The sequence below is a fragment of the Cucurbita pepo genome, chromosome LG08 (genome assembly GCF_002806865.2).
Source record: "Cucurbita pepo subsp. pepo cultivar mu-cu-16 chromosome LG08, ASM280686v2, whole genome shotgun sequence".
Taxonomy (NCBI): domain Eukaryota; kingdom Viridiplantae; phylum Streptophyta; class Magnoliopsida; order Cucurbitales; family Cucurbitaceae; genus Cucurbita; species Cucurbita pepo.
Genome location: NC_036645.1, coordinates 3,879,404 through 3,903,172, shown reverse-complemented (window position 1 = coordinate 3,903,172; position 23,769 = coordinate 3,879,404). Strand labels below are relative to the sequence as shown.

At 36.9% G+C, this 23,769-nt stretch overlaps 4 protein-coding genes and 1 pseudogene across 7 annotated transcripts; 3 read left to right on the top strand and 2 right to left on the bottom strand.

Moving 5' to 3' along the window:
- Positions 1-929: 929 nt before the first annotated feature.
- Positions 930-5,383, top strand: LOC111801179 (thioredoxin-like 2, chloroplastic). 3 transcript variants are annotated; one of them, XR_002816094.1, is made up of 6 exons: positions 930-1,478; positions 2,854-3,033; positions 3,816-3,980; positions 4,644-4,806; positions 4,991-5,060; positions 5,155-5,383. XR_002816094.1 is itself a non-coding variant. In XM_023685178.1 (5 exons), the coding sequence occupies exons 1-4, from the start codon at positions 1,269-1,271 to the stop codon at positions 4,782-4,784; spliced, it is 696 nt and encodes a 231-aa protein (XP_023540946.1). In that variant the 5' UTR covers positions 930-1,268; the 3' UTR covers positions 4,785-4,806; positions 5,155-5,383. The 3 variants fall into 3 exon arrangements, 2 of the variants coding, with proteins under 2 accessions (XP_023540946.1, XP_023540945.1); XM_023685178.1 differs by lacking the exon at positions 4,991-5,060; XM_023685177.1 differs by lacking the exons at positions 4,991-5,060; positions 5,155-5,383 and having other exon boundaries at positions 4,644-4,983.
- A 792-nt stretch (positions 5,384-6,175) lies between these two features.
- Positions 6,176-8,692, top strand: LOC111800208 (putative RING-H2 finger protein ATL21A). The gene is made up of 2 exons (XM_023683801.1): positions 6,176-7,032; positions 8,241-8,692. Exons 1-2 carry the CDS (start codon positions 6,339-6,341, stop codon positions 8,681-8,683), a joined length of 1,137 nt encoding a protein of 378 aa, XP_023539569.1. The 5' UTR covers positions 6,176-6,338; the 3' UTR covers positions 8,684-8,692.
- A 21-nt stretch (positions 8,693-8,713) lies between these two features.
- On the top strand, positions 8,714-9,637 carry LOC111800213 (non-specific lipid-transfer protein 3-like). The gene is made up of 2 exons (XM_023683807.1): positions 8,714-9,292; positions 9,435-9,637. The coding sequence occupies exons 1-2, from the start codon at positions 8,904-8,906 to the stop codon at positions 9,496-9,498; spliced, it is 453 nt and encodes a 150-aa protein (XP_023539575.1). The 5' UTR covers positions 8,714-8,903; the 3' UTR covers positions 9,499-9,637.
- A 358-nt stretch (positions 9,638-9,995) lies between these two features.
- LOC111800214 lies at positions 9,996-14,814 on the bottom strand (annotated as a pseudogene).
- A 2,947-nt stretch (positions 14,815-17,761) lies between these two features.
- LOC111800209 lies at positions 17,762-23,769 on the bottom strand. 2 transcript variants are annotated; one of them, XM_023683802.1, is made up of 9 exons: positions 23,395-23,769; positions 22,517-22,656; positions 21,550-21,696; positions 21,322-21,427; positions 20,983-21,165; positions 20,631-20,796; positions 19,665-19,987; positions 18,472-18,561; positions 17,762-18,170 (listed from the first exon to the last, which is right to left on the bottom strand). In XM_023683802.1, the coding sequence occupies exons 2-9, from the start codon at positions 22,529-22,531 to the stop codon at positions 18,115-18,117; spliced, it is 1,086 nt and encodes a 361-aa protein (XP_023539570.1). In that variant the 5' UTR covers positions 22,532-22,656; positions 23,395-23,769; the 3' UTR covers positions 17,762-18,114. The 2 variants fall into 2 exon arrangements, with proteins under 2 accessions (XP_023539570.1, XP_023539571.1); XM_023683803.1 differs by having other exon boundaries at positions 19,665-19,972.

Genomic DNA, 23,769 nt, shown 5'->3' with positions numbered 1-23,769 from the left:
TTCACTTATAATAGTTCATCCATTCTGAAAATCAAACTCCAAGCTGATACATGAGCCAACGTCGCTTAATTATCTTAAAATGAATGGTATCAAACTTGATTTTGTAAGTCTTAATTTTTATTGAAATTATTGAGTCGTAAACTATGTTTATTTAAAATGAGTGGATTAATTTAATTTTTTATACACATTAAAAAGTTCAATTTGATGAATTTAAAATTATAATAAAAAAAATGGTGAATATTCAAATTTAAAAGAATTAAACAAAGTTTTCACTTATTGAATTATATTAAATTTACCATTATAAAAGATTTGTCTAAATTAATAATCTATTAAGAACTATATTAATGAGAATATCATAAACTTTTAAAGTTTCTCCTCCATTTTCAAAATAATAATAATAAATATTATTCATTTATTTAAAAAATACTCTTCAATTTTAAAAGATTTTATTAATGCCCTCCATTTAAAAATATTTTTACGATAGTTAAAAATTCAAAAAATATAATTACCATCGATAGCATGTTTAAAAAATAATTATCAAAATTTATAAGGAGCATTAATACATTTAATTTTAAAATAAAAAAATTGTTTCTGTCAATATATGGACGGAAACCATCTATATACATTTCAAATATTATCTCCAAACTTTTTAATGTTATTTTTTAAAATTTGTAAATATTTTTTAAATCGTTATTAACCTTACGATTAAATATTTTTTATTTTTTTAAAATTTTAAAGAGATATATATATATTTTTAAATATTTAAAGGTGTTTTGGATGGGAGAATATTAATAAAATTTTTACTTGATATTTTCTTGAACTCTTTTAGGAAAGATATCTTAACTGTAATTTTAATTTTTTTTTTATTTTTTTTTTTTTGAAATCTAAAGATTTTAAAAAATATTTAACGAAAATCTTCACAAAAAAATCTCGTTGGTTAGGTCAAAGCAGAAAAATCTCATCACCGACGAGACCAGAGATGATTGGCAAGGAAGAGCAAACTGATAGAACTGTGATTGGGTTAAAATGGCGGATTGATTACCAATTGTTGCAGTCACCATTACAATCCTGTAAAGCGTAAAAGCCTCTCTCCAATTCACGCGCACAATTCTAGCCACAATTATAAACAACCCTTCTTCTCCTTCTCTCGAGACTGCCTTTTTCGTTTTTCACCCCATGCTGTTTACCTCATCACCATCATCATCTTCTTCTTCTTGGGGGGACAGAGATTGTGTTTGGAAGTAGAATTTCTGCGTTTTTGTCTCTAAATGGCTGATGTTTTTAGATTTTCCTCGCATTCTTTCTGTTTCCCATCCACTTCTTTCCCTGCCTCCTTTGCTTCATCTTGCAATTCTATTCAGACTTGTCTTCCACCCATTCAAAGCTCGGATAAGAGGTCGACTTCTCTGCTGCGTTACTCTACTAGCTTTGTAATGCCTCTTTCTTTCACACCCAGAAAGAGGTTGGTATCTTTCAAGGTACACAGCTGTTCTTTTGGTTGGATTTATAATTGTTGAGATTTTCATTCTTTTTTATATGAATTTAGTTGCCAGCAAGAACCTGTTTGTTGGGCTTGTTTGAATTTTATTTTCAATTTGAGATTCCATGTGCTGAATTGGAATTTGAGAAGGTTCTATACAACCCTAATTGTGAGACCCACTAAGTTCAAATTTTCCCTAGGTAGTTGATGCTTGTACTTTTATCTGTTAAAAGAATTAGCTACATTGCTTTGCCAACAATTCTTTCCCATATGCATTCAATTCTTACTTTACAGTTCTAGTCTGTTCTACGAAGTTGTTTATATTCCTGTCTAGCCTGATGCTGGTTAAATCTAAAGAGACACTTATTTTATGGTTGATTAAACCATAAGGAGCCATGTTTTCTCTTCATATCTCTTTAAAGTTCCTTCAGATCTGGCTATAGCTTTTGGCAAGATTTTTGGTTATGAACGAGGGGACTGAGCACCTTATTATTTGGAGAGTTCTTTATGTTCATATTGAGTTATGAGGCTTTTGGGGACTGGTAAAATTTGAAATAGAAGCATGGCCATGATTACCAATGGCAGTGGGGTACGAGAAGTAGTCGAACTCCAGCACCCTACTCCAGCACCCTTTGCGCACAGAATTCTCACAGAATTCTCGCCAGTAAATATGATGCAAGTCCTATGTGATTGTTCATAGGAAACATATCTCTGAACAGTTGTTGCCTTTGGATTTTCACTGCTAGCTGTGAAATTTATCTGAGACTGGAAGCTTTCTTAATGGCTGAGAACCATTGTTTAATTGGATTTTGAAAGGCTGCTTGGTTGGATAGGATTCTTCAATTTTCATAATGTTTTTCCTTAACTTTATGCTCAGCTGACTTGTTTTAGATGTTTCTAAAAGGCCTGAGCAGAGATAACTTGTGGAGAAAGACCTTACATTTCAAAGTTCTTTTAACGAGAGAGATTACTAGTAGGCTTACATCTTGACAACATGGAAGGTTTTCATATAACTCATAGTTTTGATTCAAAATACTGGAAGTAGGAGAGTTCTAGCATCCTTACATGCAAATATCTTCTTGATTACCTTATTGGCTATTGCATGCCTGCAAGCTCCCATAGGCAATGAGCAGCTCGCAAAGTTATCGTTCAGTTTGTAGCGTTGAGACTACATATATGTAAATTTCTTTTGTGTGGAAAACATGACAACTTGTTGTAATTTCTCCTTCGCTTTCTGAGGGCAGGAGGCTGTACTATTTTCCCTGCTTTTCCTTTTATACATGATTATCTGTTTAAAAATGTTTCTTACTCAAACAAAATAGATGTCAATCATTTTCCCGGTGGCGCCTGTTAACTGTTCTATGATGCCACAGGTACAGGCAGCTGTAGCTGAAAAAGACCAGCCAAAATGGTGGGAAAAGAGTGCACCAAACATGATTGATATACATTCGACACAGGAATTTTTAACGGCATTGAGTGAATCTGGTGATAGATTAGTTATTGTAGATTTTTACGGAACCTGGTGTGCTTCCTGCAGGGCATTATTTCCCCGGGTAACTTTCTTCATCAATGCTTTAGATTTCTTCAGATTGTGATGTTGGTCTGTTTTAAGTGTATCATGATATAAGACTTGATTCCATCAATGGAGCATTTTCTGAAACTCGATTAGGACCAGCTAATTGAACAAGTAGGCATTAAATGACTGCTGTTTTGTTAGCTAGCTATCAAGATGAAAATCTTTAAAGTACACTTTGCAGTATTTTTAGACGCCTTGCAGGTTTCTACCTATCTATGTTACTGAGGTTGAAACTGTAGACAATTGCTCAATCCTTTAAAAAATTGGTTATCAAAAACTCGTCAAATATATATATATATATATATATATATTTTTTATATGAAACAATTTCATTGATGTATGAGATTTACAAAAGGGATGGTTTGTCCACTGTGATTACAAAAAGCTTTTCCAATTGATTAAAAGGGAAGCATTAGTGTATGAAGCATAACTCTGCTCAATATTTGATATCTCAAGTTGCTAATCTCAAAATACTCTGCATTCCTTTATTGGTTTTCTGCTGCAGTAGCTGTTCTGTCATTATTTCTCGCTTTAGTTATAATAAGAAAGCTCCAGAGCAGTTCTTATTTGCACGGTCATTCTTGCGAATGCTTCACACATTAAATGATTGATATTCATTGGATTTAACATTTGTTGTTTCCTAAAAAGGAAAGGCATCTTACAGCAAAATCTGACCTTGCAATTATTGTTCTTATTAGAAATTTTAGTCGCCTGTTTTATGTTTTGACGTTTGTATATATGTTGAAATGGAACTGTCAGCTATGCAGAACAGCTGATGAGCACCCTGAGATTTTATTCCTGAAAGTCAACTTTGATGAAAACAAGCAAATGTGCAAAAGTTTGAATGTCAAGGTCCTTCCTTATTTCCATTTTTATCGTGGAGCTGATGGACAATTGGAGTCCTTCTCATGCTCACTTGCAAAGGTTAGCATCCTCCTCCCTCCCCGTCCCCCATCTCATGTGTAAACAATTCATACTATTTTATTGGTTTAGCTTATAACAAACACAATGTAGGTTAAAATATAAATAAGACTTTTGTGAGATCCCACATTGGTCGGAGAGGGAATGAAACATTCCTTGCAAGGGTGTGGAGTAGACAGCATTTTAAAGCTTTGAGGGGAAAGCCCAAAAGGGAAAGCCCAAAGAGACAATATCTGTTAGCGGTGGGCTTGAGCTGTTACAAATGGTATCAGAGCCAGACACCAGGCAATATGCTAGCAAGACACTGGGCTCCCAAGGGGTGGATTGTGAAATCCCACATTGATTGGAGAGGGACACGAAACATTCCTTATAAGGGTGTGGAAACCTTTACCTAGTGACGTGTTTTCAAACCTTGAGGGGAAGCCCAAAAGGGAAAGTCCCAAGAGGACAATATTTGCTAGCGGTGGGCTTGGTTGTTACAATTTTTCATAGATGTGAATGTGCTAGAAGGATTGACGTGGATCTCTAATATGGACTGAAAACTTCCCGTATGCCAAGTTTGGAAAACTATGCTAAGTGTTTGATCTCATGGCTGGCATTGATTATCAATATATGAAGGAATACCATCATTCTACTTACTCTATCTAACCTTTCTCCTTCCCACAGTTCCAGAAAATTAAAGATGCAATTAAAATGCACAACACAGCTCGTTGCAGCATTGGGCCGCCAAGAGGAGTAGGAGATCTTGTACTGGAGCCCTCCTTGAGTCCCAAGGACAAACAACAAACAGAAGCTTCTTCATCATAGACTTGCTCCCAAATGCCCATCGGTACCATTGTGCATTCCCCTACTATTAATATAACCTAGCAGTCAGCTTTCCAATCTGTAAATTTGCATTCTTGTGAAAGATTTTGCTGCCTTCTTCTGCTACCTTTGATGTTTTTACTTTGAAACTGGTGTTCTTGAATCTAGTTTTAAATACATGCCATTGATTCATTTGGTTTGATGGGCAGAGGCTTGCATATTCTTAAAATTTAGTCCAGAATCTGTCAGATCTCTACTGTACTTTTAAGTTACTGCTAGGTTCAAATCTTTACTCTACATTTGTGATTCACTAAGACTAGAAATGGAGGGCTCTGATTAAGAAGCTTAACTATAAACAACTTGGTATGTGCAGGTATCATTCATAATGAAACTCTCTTTTACGTCTGCATGGTCTTGCATGTCAAAGAGGCAGTAGTTTCGCCGTTCGTGTCGGTCAATGGCTAAATTTTGATGGCTCTGTTGATTTAGTTTCGAAATTGTTCAGTGTTTTAGTTATACATTTGGTTACTTTATTTCTCAACCTTTAATTGTGATTTTATCCTCTAATCCTTGGTAATAATATAAATTTATCTATTTAGAAAGTTTATAATTTATATAACTCCAAAGGTTAGGTATATAAATTTATTTATTTTAACTCATTACTTGAGTGTTGGATACAACGGAATGATTAGACTAACTAGTAATCATTTGACTATGTGTGAGATTCCATATCGGTTGGAGAGGAGAACGAAACATTCTTTATAAGGGTGTGAAAATCTCTCTAACAAATATGTTTTAAAACTTTGAGGATGACAATATTTGCTTGTGGTAAGTTTGGGATGTTACAAATGGTATCAGAGTTAATCACTAGGCGGTGTGCCAGTGAGGTCTCTAATGAGGGTGGATTGTGAGATCCCACGTCGGTTGGAGAGGGGGACGAAGCGAAGCATTCCCTATTATAAGAATGTCTTGGCCTCAAGGGGGTAGGGGATGAAACATTCCCTACAAGAATGCGGAAACCTCTCTCTAACCTCTTTAGGGAAAGTTGGAAAAGCCCGGGCTTAGGCAATATATGCTAGTGGTGGGCTTCTGCTGTTACACGATATGATATATTAATGGCCAAGATTTCTTTTTAAAAATTCCATTCAAGTTTTACTATTCAAGATTGATCAGGTCTCTTGTGATTTAGAAAAAGTTATAATTTAGTTTTCAAGAGTAAAAATTTAGAATTCCATCGGTAAACAATTTCCAAAGTCTACCAAATTTGATTGAACTTTTTATAATAAAGTCTATGGATATATAATGTAGTTTGAAGATGAATTAAATAAGCACAAAATACCGAAAGAGAAAGTTTGATAGTTTATATCAAATTGAAATTTCTTAATAAATTTCTGTAGCTCTCTCATCAATATTAAAACTATGGCTTCCACACCCAAAGAATGTCAACCCAACCATTATACAACTTTCAAAGCTTCTGACTTTGGAATAAAATGATGAAGTCAATAACATAAATATGAACTACTTCAAGTTACAAAAATTTTCCTTTTGGCCAAGCTAATGGATTTCTCACATACCTTTCTCCTCTTCTTCCTCTTCATCCTCCCCACTTTATCCACAGCTCAAAGTTGCTCTATTTCCAAGTGTATGAAGGACAACTTCGGCATCCGATTCCCGTTCCGAATTCCCGAGCTGCAACCTGCAAGATGTGGCTATCCTGGTTTCAACTTAGCCTGCAACGACGCGGGCGTGTCGACTCTAAATCTATCGTCTTCAGAACAGTTTTTGGTAAGAAATATTGATTATGTTGCTCAACAGATACAGCTCTATGATCCAGATGTTTGCCTTCCTAAAAGGCTTCTTCTTCAAGGCTTCAACTTCAACCTCTCAAATTCTCCATTTCTGCTCCCTTTTAGCAAGAATTTCACCTTCCTAAGCTGTCTACCTCAATTTGCAACATCCCGATTTCCTGTCCTTAGCTGCCTTAGCAACTCCACCAGCTCGGTTGTGGCTACTTCCTCCATGAGTTATGTTAGGTCAATGTCAAAGTCAAACTCTTGCAAGATCATGGCTAATTTAACTGTCCCAGTTGCGTACCCAGATGAGGCCAATCAGTTTCTAACCGACCACTATGGTGATCTCCTGCTAACTTGGAATAGCCCTGCTTGCAGTATCTGCGAAACAGAAGGCAGGCTTTGTGGGTTCAAAAGCAACAGCGGCCTCGGCATTGCCTGTTTCAATAAGTACTCAACAGGTCAAAATTCTACCCTTTGTTGCTATTTCCTAAGTTCATGTTCATCTTTAAACTCTTCATCTTCTGAAATTGATGAGAATGCATCGTTGGAGGAAAATGTAACGACCTAGTTTTTTACTTATCCTAAAGTCGCTACGGTATACATATCATTTTATGCTGAAATAATCATTTAAAATTTTATCATAAAAACATTGCCACGAACTTACATGTTTACGGAAAGGTCCTTAAAATACTTTAAACATGAATTAAAAGAACATAAGTAAAATAAAACATAAATGTCCTATACTAACCTATAGTCGACGAAATTAAATGCAGCCTAGCCCTATACTAATATATAGTCCACAAAAATAAAATGCAAACTACCCTATGCACGTGACCTGGTCTCTTAAATTGCGATGCCACTGTCAGCCGTACATGAGAGTCTTGCTTTTACTTGAAAAATAAGAGTAACATATAACTTGAGTATTTTAAGAAATACTCATTAAGTAACCCTACTATTGGAGTAGATGCAAGCACACACAATCACGTGTGAGCCGTGTGGAATAGTAAATATACATCTCATTACCCGCTTAGGATAGTCGGCTAAGAGAATACGGATCTAAATGATAGGTCAAATTCATGATTGTGTGTGCTTGCATCTAACCCCAATAGTGGGGTCACTCACTCAGTATTTCTTAAAATACTCAAGCCATGTGTTACTCTTGTTCTCCAAGTAAAGGCATGACTCCCATGTACGGGCTGACAATAACATCGCAACTCAAGAGACCATGTCACATTCATAGGGTAGTTTGCATTTTGTTTTTGTAGACTATAGGTTAGTATAGGGTTAGGCTGCATTTAATTTCGTAGACTATATGTTATATATACCGTAACGACTTTAGGTTAAGTAGATATCTAGGGTTGTTACCTAAAAAGTCAAATAAAAATAAATCATTGTTTTCTTCCAATCATGGTCAACTTTAACCCATATTGCAAAAATAAAGATACAGGCTGCTATATGAATCTTAGACTGGCTCTTGGTTGACTAAGACATAGATAAAGCTTATATTATAGACAAGTTGAGATTAAAGTAATAATAGAAGAATATCATGGATGATGAAGGAATGACAAAGACATTTGTTCTCAGCTGCACGTCTCTTAATGATATCATTCATGATATAGTTTGCAAAAATATCAAACTTTAAATGATGAAATACCTTAATTTTCAGGGGAGAATAATGGTCTCAGAATATTGCGGATCATCTGTGTGGTGATTATTCTACCGAGTTTGATGTGTGTCTTTGGATTTGGCTGCTTCATCTGCTTCGCAAGGTGGGGCTATGGCATTGCAGACAGCAGAAGAAACCAAGCTCAGCATCAGCAGCAGGTCAATCCAGCATTAGAGACAGAGCCACCGATCCGTTTGAGTGGTCTGGACGAATCAATCATTGATTCATATCAGAAGGTAATCCTTGGAGAAAGCCGGCGGCTGCCTGGCCCCAATGGCAACACCTGCCCCATATGCCTCGGAGAGTACTTAACTAAAGACACTGTCAGATGCATTCCTGAGTGCAAGCATTGCTTCCATGTGGATTGTATTGATCAATGGCTTCGTGTCAACAGCAGCTGCCCTCTTTGTCGAAACTCTCCCTCTCCCTCCCCTTCTCACTAACTTCAATTCTTCTACGTAACAAGAACACAACAATGCAAAGTCAGTGTACAGAGATTCAAGTAATTTAAGAAAACCCCACTTTTTTGTGTGTCAATAACCAAAAGAAACTCATAAAATCGGCATGGTAGCAGAATTTCAGGAATCGTTACACAAGAAACTGATATAAAAACACACAAAATCGTAAACCCACCAAGTGTTTGTAAAAATTCCCAAGTGAAAGATGTCAGGAATCTACAATCTCCGCTTGATGATCAGTGCACTAACCTTCATCGCCATGCTTACAAGCTCCATGATGGTCGCGCTGTCTCAGAATGTCGACATGGGAAGCTGCATACTGGTGGCGCAGGAGCTATCTCCATGTTTGAGCTTCATCAAAGGCAGCAACGGAGGGTTTCTTGGAGAGAATCCACCGCCGTCGTGCTGCAGTGGCGTTACTAAGTTGGCCGCCGATGCTAAAACGAAGAACGATAAGGTTGATTTGTGCGAGTGTATCAAGAAGAGTTTGTCGATAATCGGAGCTTATGACCCGAATCGCATTCCTTCGATTGCCAAAGGCTGCGGAATTCCAGTTCAAATTCCTCCCATTGATAATTCCACTGACTGCTCAGAGTAATCAAATTAACATTCCCTTTTCCTTTTCCTTCGCGCCATGAATCTAAAAAGCATTTTCAAGGGACAAATTAAAAAACAAAATGCGTTGGCTATGATATTGGATGCTAATATTTTGGTGTTGGTGTGTATTGGGATGCAGGGTTGAAGGCTTCGAATTTGGAAGTGGCATGCCAAATGAGGTTGGGAATTGCCATCATCATTGATCCCAATCAACATAAACCAAGCCAAAATCCCATATGATGTTCTTCTTAAGTTTCTCTTCGTTTCAAAATAAGATTGAGTCTTCGTCTCAATAATCCTTATTTACTTCCTAATAATACTCGAATAACGATAACCCGTTCATCAATTTCGTCCCAATTCTCTTATTGTAATCGTGAATTTGGAGATAATGAGTATCATAAATGTAAAAAGTATTAAAAAGTATTCGAAAGTTTTATCTTTTTTAGTGTCTAATGAGTCTCTAAACTTTCTATTTTATAACTAATAGGCCAGAGACTTTAGAATATTTAATAGATTCTTAAACTTTTCATTTCGCGTCTAAGGAGATTTTAACATATTTTAAAATTTTCAAAACTATTCAATCTCGTTAGAATTTTTTTGTTTAATAGAACTCTAAACATCAAATTTTGTGTAGAACGAAAAAAACATCTATTATACACCAAATTTGAATTTCAAGTGCTTATTAGACATAGAATTCAAATTTTAAGATCAAAAGTTCAGAGATTTATTAGACGTTTCAAAGTTAAGTTCAAAGTTCAAAGATCAAATAGACACAAACCTTCAAGCACGAAGAAGCTCGAAACAACACATTTTTAACAATTCAAGATGGTGAAGTTTGGCTCGTCTTGCTTATCGTCTGGCTTCGGAGGCAGCGGTAGCGTCATCACTCGTGTGAAAGGAGCAGTTTTCTGGTGCTGATCTTGCTGCACAGCAAGCAACAGATGTGATATGAACATGGATGCATATAGAGTGGCGCCAAAGCTCGCGGAGACACCAACTGTCTTAGCCAATGCATCTTGAAATCTACCATCTCCACCCCCTCTCTTCTTTCTTTCAACGTAATCATGCCAAGCTTCTTGTACCTTATAGGCTGCCCAAACTTTCCATTGATGAGAATAGAATCTAAAAAAAGAAAAACCATTACACATCAATCACTTCAGCAGCAGCTGAATCAAAGCAACAGTTCATATAAACATGCCTCACTCTGAGCTGAAATTGCTTGCTATTAAGACGCTGGAAATGGAACTGACTGGTCACAAATTTCAGCTCATCAGCCTTTAAAGCAAAGGCTTCAACCTCAGTAAGAGATTCAACTGTTCTAGCTGAAATGGGAAGAGAAGTGGAGGTTGGATCCATTGCCCATTGAACTAGCTCTTCACCACAGAAGTCGCCTGCTTTAAGTATGTCCGTGTAAGGCTTGGTGTTCCAACCAAAAGTTATAATGTTAGCTAGCTTTCCTTTCATGATGAATAGCATCATATCAATTGGGTCACCCTCTTGCAGAATGAAGCTCCTCTTGGTGAATAACACTGGCTTGAGATATTCGCACATTGAGTCTAGTAGATGCTTATCCAGGTTGCTAAAAGTGTCGCCTAAACCATTTATGACTTTAGGTATGTACACGAAGAGAGAATACAAAGTGCCTATATTGTTTCCGTTTATCAAAATATAGCTTTAAACAGATTCAACCACCTACCAAATATATCTCTACAAGATTTTTTAATATAAATAGGCATCGGAACATGACAAAGTTTGAAAAGAACTCACTTTTTTAAGAAGGGACAAGCAAAGATGGCGTTTGATGTCTTTCCTAAGGTCTTTAGGAAGGTTAGTAATGAGTTCCTCTTCCTTAACTCCTCTGTTTAGCTGCCATTTGTATTGATCGTATCGTCTAATACGCTGCCTTAAGTCCTCCGGGAGCATACGATGTGCCATCCAATGCTCGATATCTCGTCGGTTGATTCGCATCTGCTCTATTTTAACAGTTGTTGACTGAAGGTATTTCTGTCACAAGGGGAATGATTCACAGTTGAAAGTTGGAGCAGTTAGATAGGGAATGAGTTATAGAATATGGAAGAGTGATGATATCAGAAACATGAATGACCTGAACATTGCTAATGAGTAAGGCAAATAAAACCAAACCAAGGATGGTTATGAAGACAGCAAAAAGAACCTCCCCATGTAGTTGCTTACTTTAAGGTTTTGTCCACTTGAGCTGTAAGGAGATAAGCAAGTTCTTTTAGAGTGTATGTAGCCCCCAAGCATTAACTTAAGATTATCTGGGAAACTTGGAGCTTATAACAATAGCTTCACATATATCATATCAAATTGATGGGTGTAATAGCTCAAGCCCACCACTAGTAGATATTGTCTGCTTTGATCCGTTATGTATCGCCATCAACCTCACGGTTTTAAAACGTGTCTACTAGGGAGAGGTTTTCACACCCTTATAAGAAATGCTTCATTCTCCTCTCCAACAGACGTGGGATCTCACAATCCACCCCCTTGGGGGCCCAGCGTCCTTGTTGGCACACCACTCAGTGTCTGACCCTGATACCATTTGTAACAGTCCAAGCCCACCACTAGTAAATATTTTCTACTTTGGCCCATTACGTATCGCCGTCAGTCTCACGGTTTTAAAACGTGTCTACTAGGGAGAGGTTTCCACACCCTTATAAGGAATGCTTCATTCTCCTTTCCAACCGATGTGGAATCTCACAATCCACCCCCCTTGGGAGCCCAGCATCCTCATTGACACACCACTCAGTGTCTATAGCTCTGATACCATTTATAACAGCTTAAGCCCACAACTAGCAGATATTGTCCGCTTTGACCCGTTACGTATCGCTATCAGCCTCACGGTTTTAAAACGCGTCTACTAGGGAGAGTTTTCCACCCTTATAAGGAATGTTTCGTTCCCCTTTCTAACCGATGTGGGATCTCACAATCCACCCCCCTTAAGAGCCCAGCGTCCTTGTTGGTACACCACTCAGTGTCTAGCTCTGATACTATTTGTAACAGCTCAAGCCCACAACTAGCAGATATTGTCTGCTTTGGTCCGTTATGTATCGCTGTCAGCCTCACGGTTTTAAAACGTGTCTACTAGGGAGAGTTTTTCACACCCTTATAAGAAATGCTTCGTTCCCCTCTCCAACCGATGTGGGATCTCACAATCCACCCCCTTTGGGGGCTCAGCGTCCTCGCTGACACACCACCCAATGTCTGGCTCTGACACCATTTGTAACAGCTCAAGCCCAATTGCAGACATTGCCTACTTTGGCTCGTTACGAATCACCATTAGCCTCACAGTTTTTAAACGCGTCTACTAAGGAGAGGTTTCCAGCCCTTATAAGGAATGCTTTGTTCTCCTCTCCAACCCATGTCACAATGGAAAACTTTTACCAACCTGACATTTTGCAGAGCCCACCAGAATGAATAGAAGAATTTGGGGCGAAAACTCGTCTTGGTAAAGTCAAACTCAAGGGCTTTAGCATACATCCCAAAGTCGAAGGTCTTTGTCTTGTCATCTTTAGATTTCTTAGGAGAGCAAAACTTAATTGTAGAAGAGGACATTGCTTTACTACGACGTTCACAGTACAAAAAATTGTCTGTACAGTCATCTTTCATGCATGCCACAAGCCAGCATTTGGTTTGGCGTTCTATTGATAACAAAATACCAAATGGCACCAACAACCTGATCATCAAATTCACTGCTTATAAGAGAACTTCTTTTAAACCGAAACATAAAAAGTCAAATGAACACATACATGACAAGCTTGCAAATAAATAAGAAGATTGAAGGCAGCTCCACTCCAAGCAGTTTCTGTCAGTATGCCAGAGTTTTTGGTTACTTCTCTGTATAGTGGATAAATTCGAAGAAGCCTAGGAATATACTGCAAAAGAACCGCAATCTTCACGATGTTCTCCGTCTTTGTTGGAATTGGATCTTTCGCTGCAGGTATCATTACTAATACCAAAAGCTGAATGACATGAAAAGACTATGTTATCTTAAATAGTAAGTTCGCTTAAGTGAGACAATCAATGCTACTTCAAACAAATGATTCACAAGAATCTATCCAATTGAGGATGGTTGGAGGGTCCCACGTTCGCTAATCTAGGAAATGATCATGGGTTTATAAGTAAGGAATACATTTCTATTGTTATGAGGTCAGAAGCCCAAAGCAAAACCATGAGAGTTTATGCTCAAAGTGGACAATATCATACTATTGTAGAGAGTCGTGATTCCTAACATGGTATCATAGCGATGCTCTTAACTTGGCCATGTCAATAAAATCCTCAAATGTCAAACAAAGAAGTTATGAGCCTCGAGGGTATAGTAAAAAATGACTCAAGTGTCGAACAAATGGTGTACTTTGTTCGAGGACTCCAGAGAAGGAGTCGAGCCTCGAGTAAGAGGAGGCTGTTCAAGGTCCTCTATAGGCATCTGAAGAGGCTCTATAGTGTACTTTGTTCGAGGGGAGGATTGTCGGGGGGAGTCCCACATTGGCTAATTTAGAAAATGATCATGAGTTTATTAGTAAGGAATACAACTCCATTCGTATGAGGCCTTTTGGGGAAGTCCAAAGCAAAGCCATGAGAGCTTATTCTCAAAGTGCACAATATCGTACCATTGTGAAGAGTCGTGATTCCTAACATAATCCACTCTCAAACCGGATACAAAACAAAACAAGCAAAGGGTGTTCGTAATATGTGAAGAAAGAGAAGATTTTGGACTGTGCTTTAAAGAGCTCATCAACCAATATGTAACATTCCAAATAAATTATACCTGAGGCAGTGGGAGAATGGATAAGATATCAATCAAGAAGTTTGAGAAGAGATATCTCTTTGCTATAGCTGCTGGGTCTTCGATTAATTCACCACTTCCAAACACAGGCAAAGAAGGGGGAAGAAAACCAGTTCGAAACTCAAAGATCATGTGAAGTAGATAAAATAAGTCCTATGAATGAACGAAGAACACAAGTAATGGTCATAAGATCTTGGTCCATGGTTAGGCATTGACGATCTTTGTCAAAGACTGGGACGTAGAAGAAGAGAGGGTCCACAGCTACTGCTATGACAGAGGACAGCACAAATATCTTGTTCCATTGCTGAAGAAATGGCTTCTGTGGATCAAGAATTTTCTTCCAAAATTCTGGTTTGAAGCCTATTTGTGTTAATCCTCTGTGTAAACATTCCAACATTGAGCTTGGAGACAGTCTGCTTCTGTTTTGGTAGCCTCCATATCTGTCATGGGAGTCAGAAGTTGGTTGTCCAAACCTATTTGATCAAGGGAGTATATATCAGTGTTGATAGAATCAAGGTCAAGCAAGTCGATAAACATAGCTCAGTTGGTTAAAATATATCGTGATTATCGTTGAACTAAGCAAAACAATTGGGACAACAAGAACCAGATTTCCTTAAAGAAAGTCACAGAGAGAGTTAAGAATGTTCAGACCTTACAGTTTTTGGTATCTGGGAACCCATAAATATGGTCACTTGCATGAGAGGCAAGAAGTGGTACTTAAGGTTACAAACAAAAACATGTTCTTTAGGTTGTTGAATGGAAGCCAGAAGGGCTGAGAGAGGAAAAACTGAAGGCTGAAAATCCCTTCAATCAAGTGGTAAAGCAAAGGCCAATGTGAGGTACAAGAAAATGTTTCGTCTTTATTAGAGCTTTTTGACAAAGTGCTTTTATATCCCACTTCCCTAACTCGCTTACAGCCATTGGGACCTTTCAACAAACAGTTTACATGCATGTCAATTTGTTACCAAAAAGAAACTAAGCAAAACCATCCTTCTCTGGTTTGTCTGGTGCCTGTCAGTGAAATAACAATGTCTCAGTTTGTAAGTTCGTAACAGAGCGAGTTTTTCCTTTCGAACTTTTAGTTAAGGTTTTTAAAATGCGTATCTCTTCTCCAACCAATGTGGGATCTCGCAATCCACCCCTTTGGAGTCCAGCGTCCTTTCTGGCACTCGTTCCCCTCTCCAATCGTGAGTCTCCCAATCCACTCCTTCAAGGCCCAGCATCCTTGCTGACAAATCACCTCGTGTCCACCACTCTTTGGGCTTAGCCTTCTCGCTAGCACATCGTCCGGTGTCTGACTCTAATACCATTTGTCCGGTGTCTGACTCTAATACCATTTGTAACCGCCCAAGCCCACCACTAGCAGATATTGTCCTATTTGAGTTTTCTCTTTCGGGTTTCCAGGTTTTTAAAACTCGTCTATTAGGGAGAGGCTTCCTCGCCCTTATAAAGAATGTTTCGTTCTCCTCTCCAACCATCGTGGAATCTCACAAAAATTAACACCTATCTTCCAACCTAATTGTTCAACTCAAAGAACAAACAACAAAAAAAAGCTGTAAATATTGCTGAGCAAGCTACAAATTAAGAACAACCCAATTGTGGCAACCTACAAAACTTTGCAAAGTTCATACCTTCGGCCTTGAATATCAAGTTAATACTTGAAAGCAGTTGCCATGGCTTTTTTCTCACTACTTTAATAAAGAAAAGAAGTGGGGTTCTCATCGGAGGGAGAACGATGAGGACAAATATCACAATATGATTCCTTAAAGTCATAGTTATGATCCTTTAGATTTTGGGATGAAAAGCAAGGCCTCTTTTTTAGTCATACCCAACTCTTTATTTATAATTTAGGCATGCTTTTATCGTTAGTTTGAAACTAAAATTTATCCAATCCAACAAAATATTAGTAATTTGAATATATTTACCAAATTTTTAGGTACAAGACTTATAATTATTAAATATTTATAGAAATTATAAGATATAGTGACAGTATATAAACTAAATTTCGACATTTGAAACCATCGAAAGTATAGGAACCAAAATAATATATTAATTAAAAAGACTCTCGAACGTACCTTAATAAGAGCCTTTAAAGTTGTTATTAATTATGATCATAAGTATAATCTTGATCTTCACAAAGTTGAATTTGGAGTCCATATTCGGATTGCTTGATGATGCTTCATTGAATCTAGTTATGTATTTGGTTGAGTTAAACATTTTACAAGCAATACTACAATCATCTTTATGAACCATCGACATATTTGGAGTAAACCCATGATCAAATTTTAACTGTCCATCATCATTGAGCCCATTCAACAAAAGCTAAGCAAATCCCATATGATGTTTATTAGTTTCTTCGCATTTCAAAATAAGATTGATAGTGTTATGTATTAGTCAATTCTTGATAATATCCAATATTTATTCAAAAGACAAATTTCAAAAAGATTATATCTAAATGGAGTTAGATTTATTTGATAGGTATATGTATCACCATAACGATAACGATAATACATATATCAAGTAGATTCATTATTTAATATTTGGTACATATATGACTATGAAAGATGTTTCAAAAGGAACCACCTATATACATATTTTAAATCAAACCTACCAAGAGAATACATCTCTTCCTCCGAAAAATAATAAAAATCAAATTTGAGTACCGAGAGAATTCGGCTCCATTTCCATAAAGTTTTAAGTTGCTCCACCGAGTTCAGACCTTACAAGTTGTGATTTCCAAGAACCCATAAACTTGAATGCTATTTTGACCAACAGTACCCAAACAAGGGCTCTTTATAAACAGATCAACATCAAAAAAAAGCTACTTAGACAACAAATCCCAAACAATTCTTCACATTAAAAGATGAACATTTGATAGTGATAAGGATTTGACACAAGCTTTACTGCTGATAAGATGAATGATCGTTGAAAATGATAGCAATGCAGCAAATGTAAGCAGAGACAGTCGAAGCAAGCTAGCATAATGTCAGGCACTATTCAACTTTGGTGCTGGAAAAACTCATTTCAAAAGAATGAAAAGCAAGGTACTTTTGAAATGGGAAGTTTTAGTGTTCAAAGAGACTTCAACCTACCAGAACAATTTTAAGTGCAGAGGAAAGAGAAATGGCCCACCCTTCTCAACTATTTGTTCCTGTCCTGACATACTTTATCCGGAAACAAAAACATTTGTGAGCAGTGGCCTAACTAGCTTGTATCTCCTTTTCTCCTAGAAATTTACATTTGTAATCAACAAGATTTCAACTGCTATGTCGTGAACTATTTAAAATTAGGGAGCTGGTGGGTATTTAGAACAGAACCTGTTCATTAAGACCATACAACGATTCTCTTAAGTTTACCCACGAAAGTATACTTTTATGAGCCTGTAACGATGTCCTTAATTATGATCACAAGTGAGTAGTAATCTTGAACTTTGCAAGTCAACTTGAAGTTCTTAAAAATCTGTCTCTGGAACAGACTATTGAATCTAAAACAACATTATAAGATTGCTGCTTAACGATGTTTTATTTAGTTGATATATTATGCTACCTGCAGTGTTATCCTCTTTATAAACCATCGTATTAGCTAATATATAATATCAGAGAGTAAGACAGGAGATAATTTGATAAGTGCTTTCATCAATCAAAGCCATTAAACAAGAGATAGAATAACTAAACATCTAAAAAATACCATTATTATGGGATTGTTGTAATTGACTCTTAGTCCAGACCAGACAAGGGATTAAAAACTGAACAGTCAGCTTCAACTTCCAAGAAACTGGAGACCTCTAAAATGAGCGGCACAAGAGAAGCACGGCTTCCCCTACATGTTTACATCCCTATCTACAATCCTATCAATCAAGCAAGCTATGTGACTACAATCTTTAAATAATTGAAATTGTTGATGACAAAATTACTGGATGCCTATTGTGAATAGAAAATGAGCTCTTGATTTCTGATCAAATCTTATACTATCCTACTTATTCAAGTGGGAAAAAAAAAACCTTTGTCACCTTTCTCTAGGACTTCTCTTCGTCTGGCTGCTCAGGGACAGAATCAACAAAGAACTCCTCCACTGCGATAAAATTGAGACGTTAGTGAGTGGCCAAATGATAAGTTATGTACATAAAGGTTTAGACTCGACTTCTTGGCTTCCTTAAATTTGCATAGTTGATATCTAAAATCTATGTCATTCAACTTTCCATGGACATCTAGGAACTTCTAAGTCGCAAGAGTCATCATACTTGAAGAAAGAAAAGAGTAACGAACAAATGTAAAATGATTAACGTTCGCCAAAATTGCTTGTCATGATAGAAAGGGTGGTTTTGGTTACATCAAACAATTTAGAGCTGAAAAGAGTCTTGCAGTTCCCATACCTAGGTCGTCTTGCTCTGGTGAATCAAGCAGAATTTCCGGGTCGGAGGGCAAAAATGGAGAACCAGGGTAGTTCCCCAATGGTCCTAAATCTGCACCAATTTGAAGAGATTTCATCAATATGCTTAAAGTTATTCCAAGAGAAGAGTGAAAACTGCCGACGAAATAGGATTTTGCATTCTTATTTAAAGCTCTTCCTAAAAGCTATCAACTTCTATAGACCAACACAAGACTTTTCCTTACGGAAGATTAAACAAGATTGAAAGAAAAACTTCATAACAAATTGGACTGAAGTAACTTATTGGAAAAGGAAAAGAAAAATTAGATTCACATGATACTAAAGTAAAAGGCCACCATTCCCAAAAAATTCCTCAATCGGTCATCTGAAGGATGCCCCACGGCTATATTCATATCAGGGATGAATGAACAGCTACAATCTAGGGTGATCGCTGAATGAACAAGGCATTGACTCATCCACACAGTATATTTGTTTGACTCCGATTAGGATATCTGTCAATCAAGTCCGACATCCTCTAGCTTTCAAATATTTTGAGTTGGACTTCAGAGGCAAATTTCCCTTGAAACTGTTGCCCTTGTTCACAAGATAGGGAAAGCTTTTTCTCACTCTCTACGTCCTGCTCTATTTATTGCAAAAAGGATTGTTGAACTACTGCTAGGTGGTTAAAGTTGTTCGGTTTTCAATGGCTTATTTCTCATCATTCTTTTATTTATTGGCTGGCCATCGAAGGGGCAGGGAGTACTACTGACTCCCCTTTTTCAATAATTTATAACTTGAATGGTATAATGTCTGGTCACCCTTTCTTGTTCAGCTTGGTTTCTTTCTCCCATTCTATTGAAATCTTTGTGATCAGGATCACCTAGCTTAGCTTGGGCGTTTGGATATGCATTTTTCAGAATTTAGATGTTTCTTATTGCCTAGTATAAAGGCCGGAGTGATTGACCCTTCGCAACGTTTACCCTTTCCAGTATTTACCGTCTCTTACTGTAAACCTAGCTAAATGAAGGAGGAAAAAATAAGTCCAATTTAGAACAATGCTTATTATTCTAGCCTTGTGAAGTAATATTCCAAAGAAATTACGGTGATCTGAAAAGGTGATATGATACTGCTAAAAGTTCTGTAGACATCAATATAAGAGCCAAAATTAGAGAAATCTACAAATCATCTAGAAATTACCTCCCAAATTTGATAAATCTGTTTTAAGATCTGACAGGCTAAAATTCCACTGAATCAGATCCAATGATCTGAGAGAATCCCTGGAATTTCCTGCTCCATCATCTTGCGAAAGTTGCAGACCAACTGAATTTACGATTTCTGATGTAAATGCAGTATCAAGTGCAGAAGTATCTACTCCAATTCCAGATATTTCTGGAGCAGTGAATGAGAAATGACCACTGGATGCCACCGATGTAGGACTCATAGACATCTCTGACATGGAGGACATTGTACAATTTGGTGGAATAACAGAAGCCACATCAGCCACGCTGTTCATCAACATACTTCAATAAGAACAAGTATTAGATGCAATAAAATAACTACAAGTTCAAGTGAAAAGTGAGATCAATTTATGAAACCAATGAATGTAAATACTGGATTACTATCCTCCATGAAAATTTTTAAATGCTCTCTTACAGTCGGCACATGAATCCTAGAGGCAATATCTTAACCATTGGTCATTAGTCCCATGCATATTAGTACGATTTTATATCACTGGATGTAGTTCCTTTAGCTTTGTTTGTAGATACTCAAAACTCCAGCACAAGTTTCTTCCATGCAAAATCTACCACACAGACACATGAACATGGCTGATTTTTCTTGAGGAGAATTTAGCGAAGCAGTAATGATCAATGATATCATGGCAAGACTAGCAGCATGAGCCATGACATCCCATGCTAGTACTTGTGCATAATTACCACTCCCCTAGAGGTAATAGAAACTATATTGAAAAGGGTACTTGCTCAATAAACATGCCAAATTCTTTTACAGAATCACATTTTTTTCGTCTAAGTTTGTTTATATTTCCATTTTATGCAATCTTATTGACCATTTTATAACTTTCTATTGTTTTGTTTTATCGAGACCACAGCATTGAATGTTTTAGAATGTATATTAATAATGACTTTACTAAGGCAGTCTTCTTACTCGTTCCCAGAGTTCATTCTAATAGGATGGAAGTTACTAGGTGCAGGAACTCCATTGACCACATGGCAGCTTGGCATCCCAGCGCCCATGGTATCCATGTGGGGTTGACCTGGCATTGACATAGGAGGTTGTTGAAGGACTGGATATCCCATTGGTAAGTTGTTAACTGCACTGAAAATAAGTAGTGATGAATAACAAAATACTAGTATCTTGCAACATGCAACTCTCTTACTTCAATATATAAAATTAAGCTATCTAAGAGCAGAGCTACAACTAGGCTTGGCATCCCAGCACCCATGGTATCCACTGAGCTAGATAATTACATAATCTGTTTAGTGATATGAGAGCTTACCAGGCATAGGATGAATTCCATTCTGCATAGGAGCTAACGGAACTTTGGGAGGTATTGAATAATTCATGAGACGACATTGATGTTCAAGCAAATGATTGAAAAGAAGGATTTGTTTTTTCAATTTTAATCTTATATAGTAGGCTCTGAAAAAATCAGCATTCTCTTCTTCCAGCTTCTGCCAAACTGAATGGGGAAAGTCCAGAACATTAATAAACAACAATAGATACATAATAATGATCTATAAGTGTATGTGGAGTTATAGTAATTGTTTACAATCATTGGTATTTGATTGAACATGAATATTAGAACATAGAACTTAATCAAAGCTCCTAAACTTACCCAATGACGTAAATCCAGGATCTATCCTTGCACGATTCAATAGGGTCTTAACCACCTCATCTCTATTCATGTATAACTGTAGGCACCGCTCTATTAAATTCTGGACCTAGAACAGCATTCCAATTCATTCAACAATAAACAGATAAGAAATCACAACAGAACATTGAAGATGAAAAAATAAATATAGAAACTAATGGTCATTGTAATTAGAAAGAATCTGTAGCTTACAAATTCAATATCTTGGTGAGAAACTTTTTTGCCATCATTGTTTGAGGCAGAAATCGAACCTGTGTCTGTTATAGGAGCCTCAGTTTTGTAGCTGTTTGGTAGGTTATTTTTGGTATCATCCAGAGCTTTTTTTGAATCTTGAGCTCTCTATGCATGTCAAGAAAGGATCTTAGAATGACAATTAGATTTATAAGTGTGACAATAACCAATTTATAGTAACCAATTCGGAAACTAAATACTATAATGAGATGCAGGGGAAAATACAACATAAAATGTCCAAGAGCAAGAATATCAACAAGGATTGATGTCCAACAGTCACATCAAACTTCCATATTTGCAGGCATAAGTAATATGATCCGACATCTAATATCATATGAGGCAGCACCCTCCTTAATGGCAATGGTAGAAATATGTCACATCAAACTTCCATATTTGCAGGCATAAGTAATATGATCCGACATCTAATATCATATGAGGCAGCACCCTCCTTAATGGCAATGGTAGAAATATGTCACATCAAACTTCCATATTTGCAGGCATAAGTAATATGATCCGACATCTAATATCATATGAGGCAGCACCCTCCTTAATGGCAATGGTAGAAATATGTCACATCAAACTTCCATATTTGCAGGCATAAGTAATATGATCCGACATCTAATATCATATGAGGCAGCACCCTCCTTAATGGCAATGGTAGAAATATGTCAGGCTGGTAAGGACCACGTAGGATAAAAAACGATGTCTCCAAATTCTATTAAATTTTAAAGTCAAATCCATTTCTTCTTTCAATTAGGCAATATTGGAAGTATAACATTAGCACCACGAAGTTGAAAAATCATTCTAAAATTTGAAGTAAAGGAGTAAGTGGAGAAGTTCCGTTGTAGGCAAAGAACAAGTAAAAATGTGAAGTTAGAGGAACGTCGAGCTTTTTGTATAAAGCAACAACAGAATTATAAAAGGAAACCTGTGCAGTCTTCATATCAGTTGAAAGCAGAATGATCGCATCTCTCTATACAAATTAGGTATTTTTAAGTACAGAGAAGGCTGCAGAAAAAAACGTGATTATATACATAGGTATAGCTCTTGTAGGCTTGATGATTTCACCTGAAACCAGAATACAAATTATTCAATCACCAGTCCAACCAGTAGGACAGATAAGATGAAGTGTAAGAAATATACACCATAAAGTAAAAGCTAACACAACCAATACGTTGCTAATTCATTGGGTAAATTCTTTGCAAAATGACCAATGATGAATGGGAAAAAGAACAGGGATCCTTTAGATAGTTTGAAACCCAAAGAGTAATCATACTAGAAATCCACTGCCAATCATTCTAATTCATTGAAAGAAAAAACAACTTTTCAAAACAATGCTTTATATTCCATGCTAGAAATCCACCTACGACTGATTTTCTAATTTAAAGAGACAGAATAATGTTTCCCAGCTTGTGAAGTTCATCAACAGACAATATCCAAAGCCCTCCTAGATTAAACATCCATGCTCCAAAAATTCAAATGAGAGAAACAATCACTTTTCATAACGAACTCAATTCCAAACCAATACCACATGTTACATACTTATGGACTATGAATGGAAATCACTAAAGCATGGAACCTTCGCACATAGGATGAAAACGAGAAACTATATTGTCTAAACTCAATTGGATCTCAAGTTCAACTCAGTTCCGTGGGCATTCTGAATTCCATCATCAATACAGTTTAACAACGAAACAGTAGTGGTATTAAACTACAACAATCAATGTAATCCCAATTTTCATTCCTTCAAACAGATATAAACAACCCGGGAATAAGGAGGGAAGGTTAACGATCTGGAAATATTACCCGCAACCCAGATTTCAAAACTCGGTGAAAATGTGTAATTTCGACAAATTTAGTAACCTAAACTCCGAAACCAAGCTCAGACACGCGTACGATATCGATTGTTGAACAGAAAGGCCAGTTGAAATTCGCAGTTGAGATTTTACAAAAAGCTTAGTAGCTAGAAGACGAGAACAAAATGAAATCCTGCATCGATAGCCGCAAGTGCGAGAAAGAACGACGGAAGATGTATGAATGAAATGGATGAAAAACGGAAATTAGAGGATGGGAATTGATGAGAAAACGAAGCTGAGAGGAAAAAAAAATCTTGTTAAGCAATGACTGTGCTCTGATTTTCAGGAAATTTGTAATGAAATGAGAACTGGAAATGGAATGATG

Coding starts and splice junctions, on each gene's coding strand:
- LOC111801179 (XM_023685178.1), top strand. CDS start 1,269: ATGGCTGATGTTTTTAGATTTTCCTCGCATTCTTTCTGTTTCCCATCC. Junction 1,479..2,853: donor AGAGGTTGGTATCTTTCAAG/GTACACAGCTGT, acceptor ATGATGCCACAG/GTACAGGCAGCTGTAGCTGA. Junction 3,981..4,643: donor TCTCATGCTCACTTGCAAAG/GTTAGCATCCTC, acceptor TCCTTCCCACAG/TTCCAGAAAATTAAAGATGC.
- LOC111800208 (XM_023683801.1), top strand. CDS start 6,339: ATGGATTTCTCACATACCTTTCTCCTCTTCTTCCTCTTCATCCTCCCC. Junction 7,033..8,240: donor TTTCAATAAGTACTCAACAG/GTCAAAATTCTA, acceptor CTTAATTTTCAG/GGGAGAATAATGGTCTCAGA.
- LOC111800213 (XM_023683807.1), top strand. CDS start 8,904: ATGTCAGGAATCTACAATCTCCGCTTGATGATCAGTGCACTAACCTTC. Junction 9,293..9,434: donor AATTCCACTGACTGCTCAGA/GTAATCAAATTA, acceptor ATTGGGATGCAG/GGTTGAAGGCTTCGAATTTG.
- LOC111800209 (XM_023683802.1), bottom strand. Junction 21,166..21,321: donor TCCTGGATTTACGTCATTGG/GTAAGTTTAGGA, acceptor TTCCCCATTCAG/TTTGGCAGAAGCTGGAAGAA. Junction 19,988..20,630: donor AGAATGAACTCTGGGAACGA/GTAAGAAGACTG, acceptor TTCTTATTGAAG/TATGTTGATGAACAGCGTGG.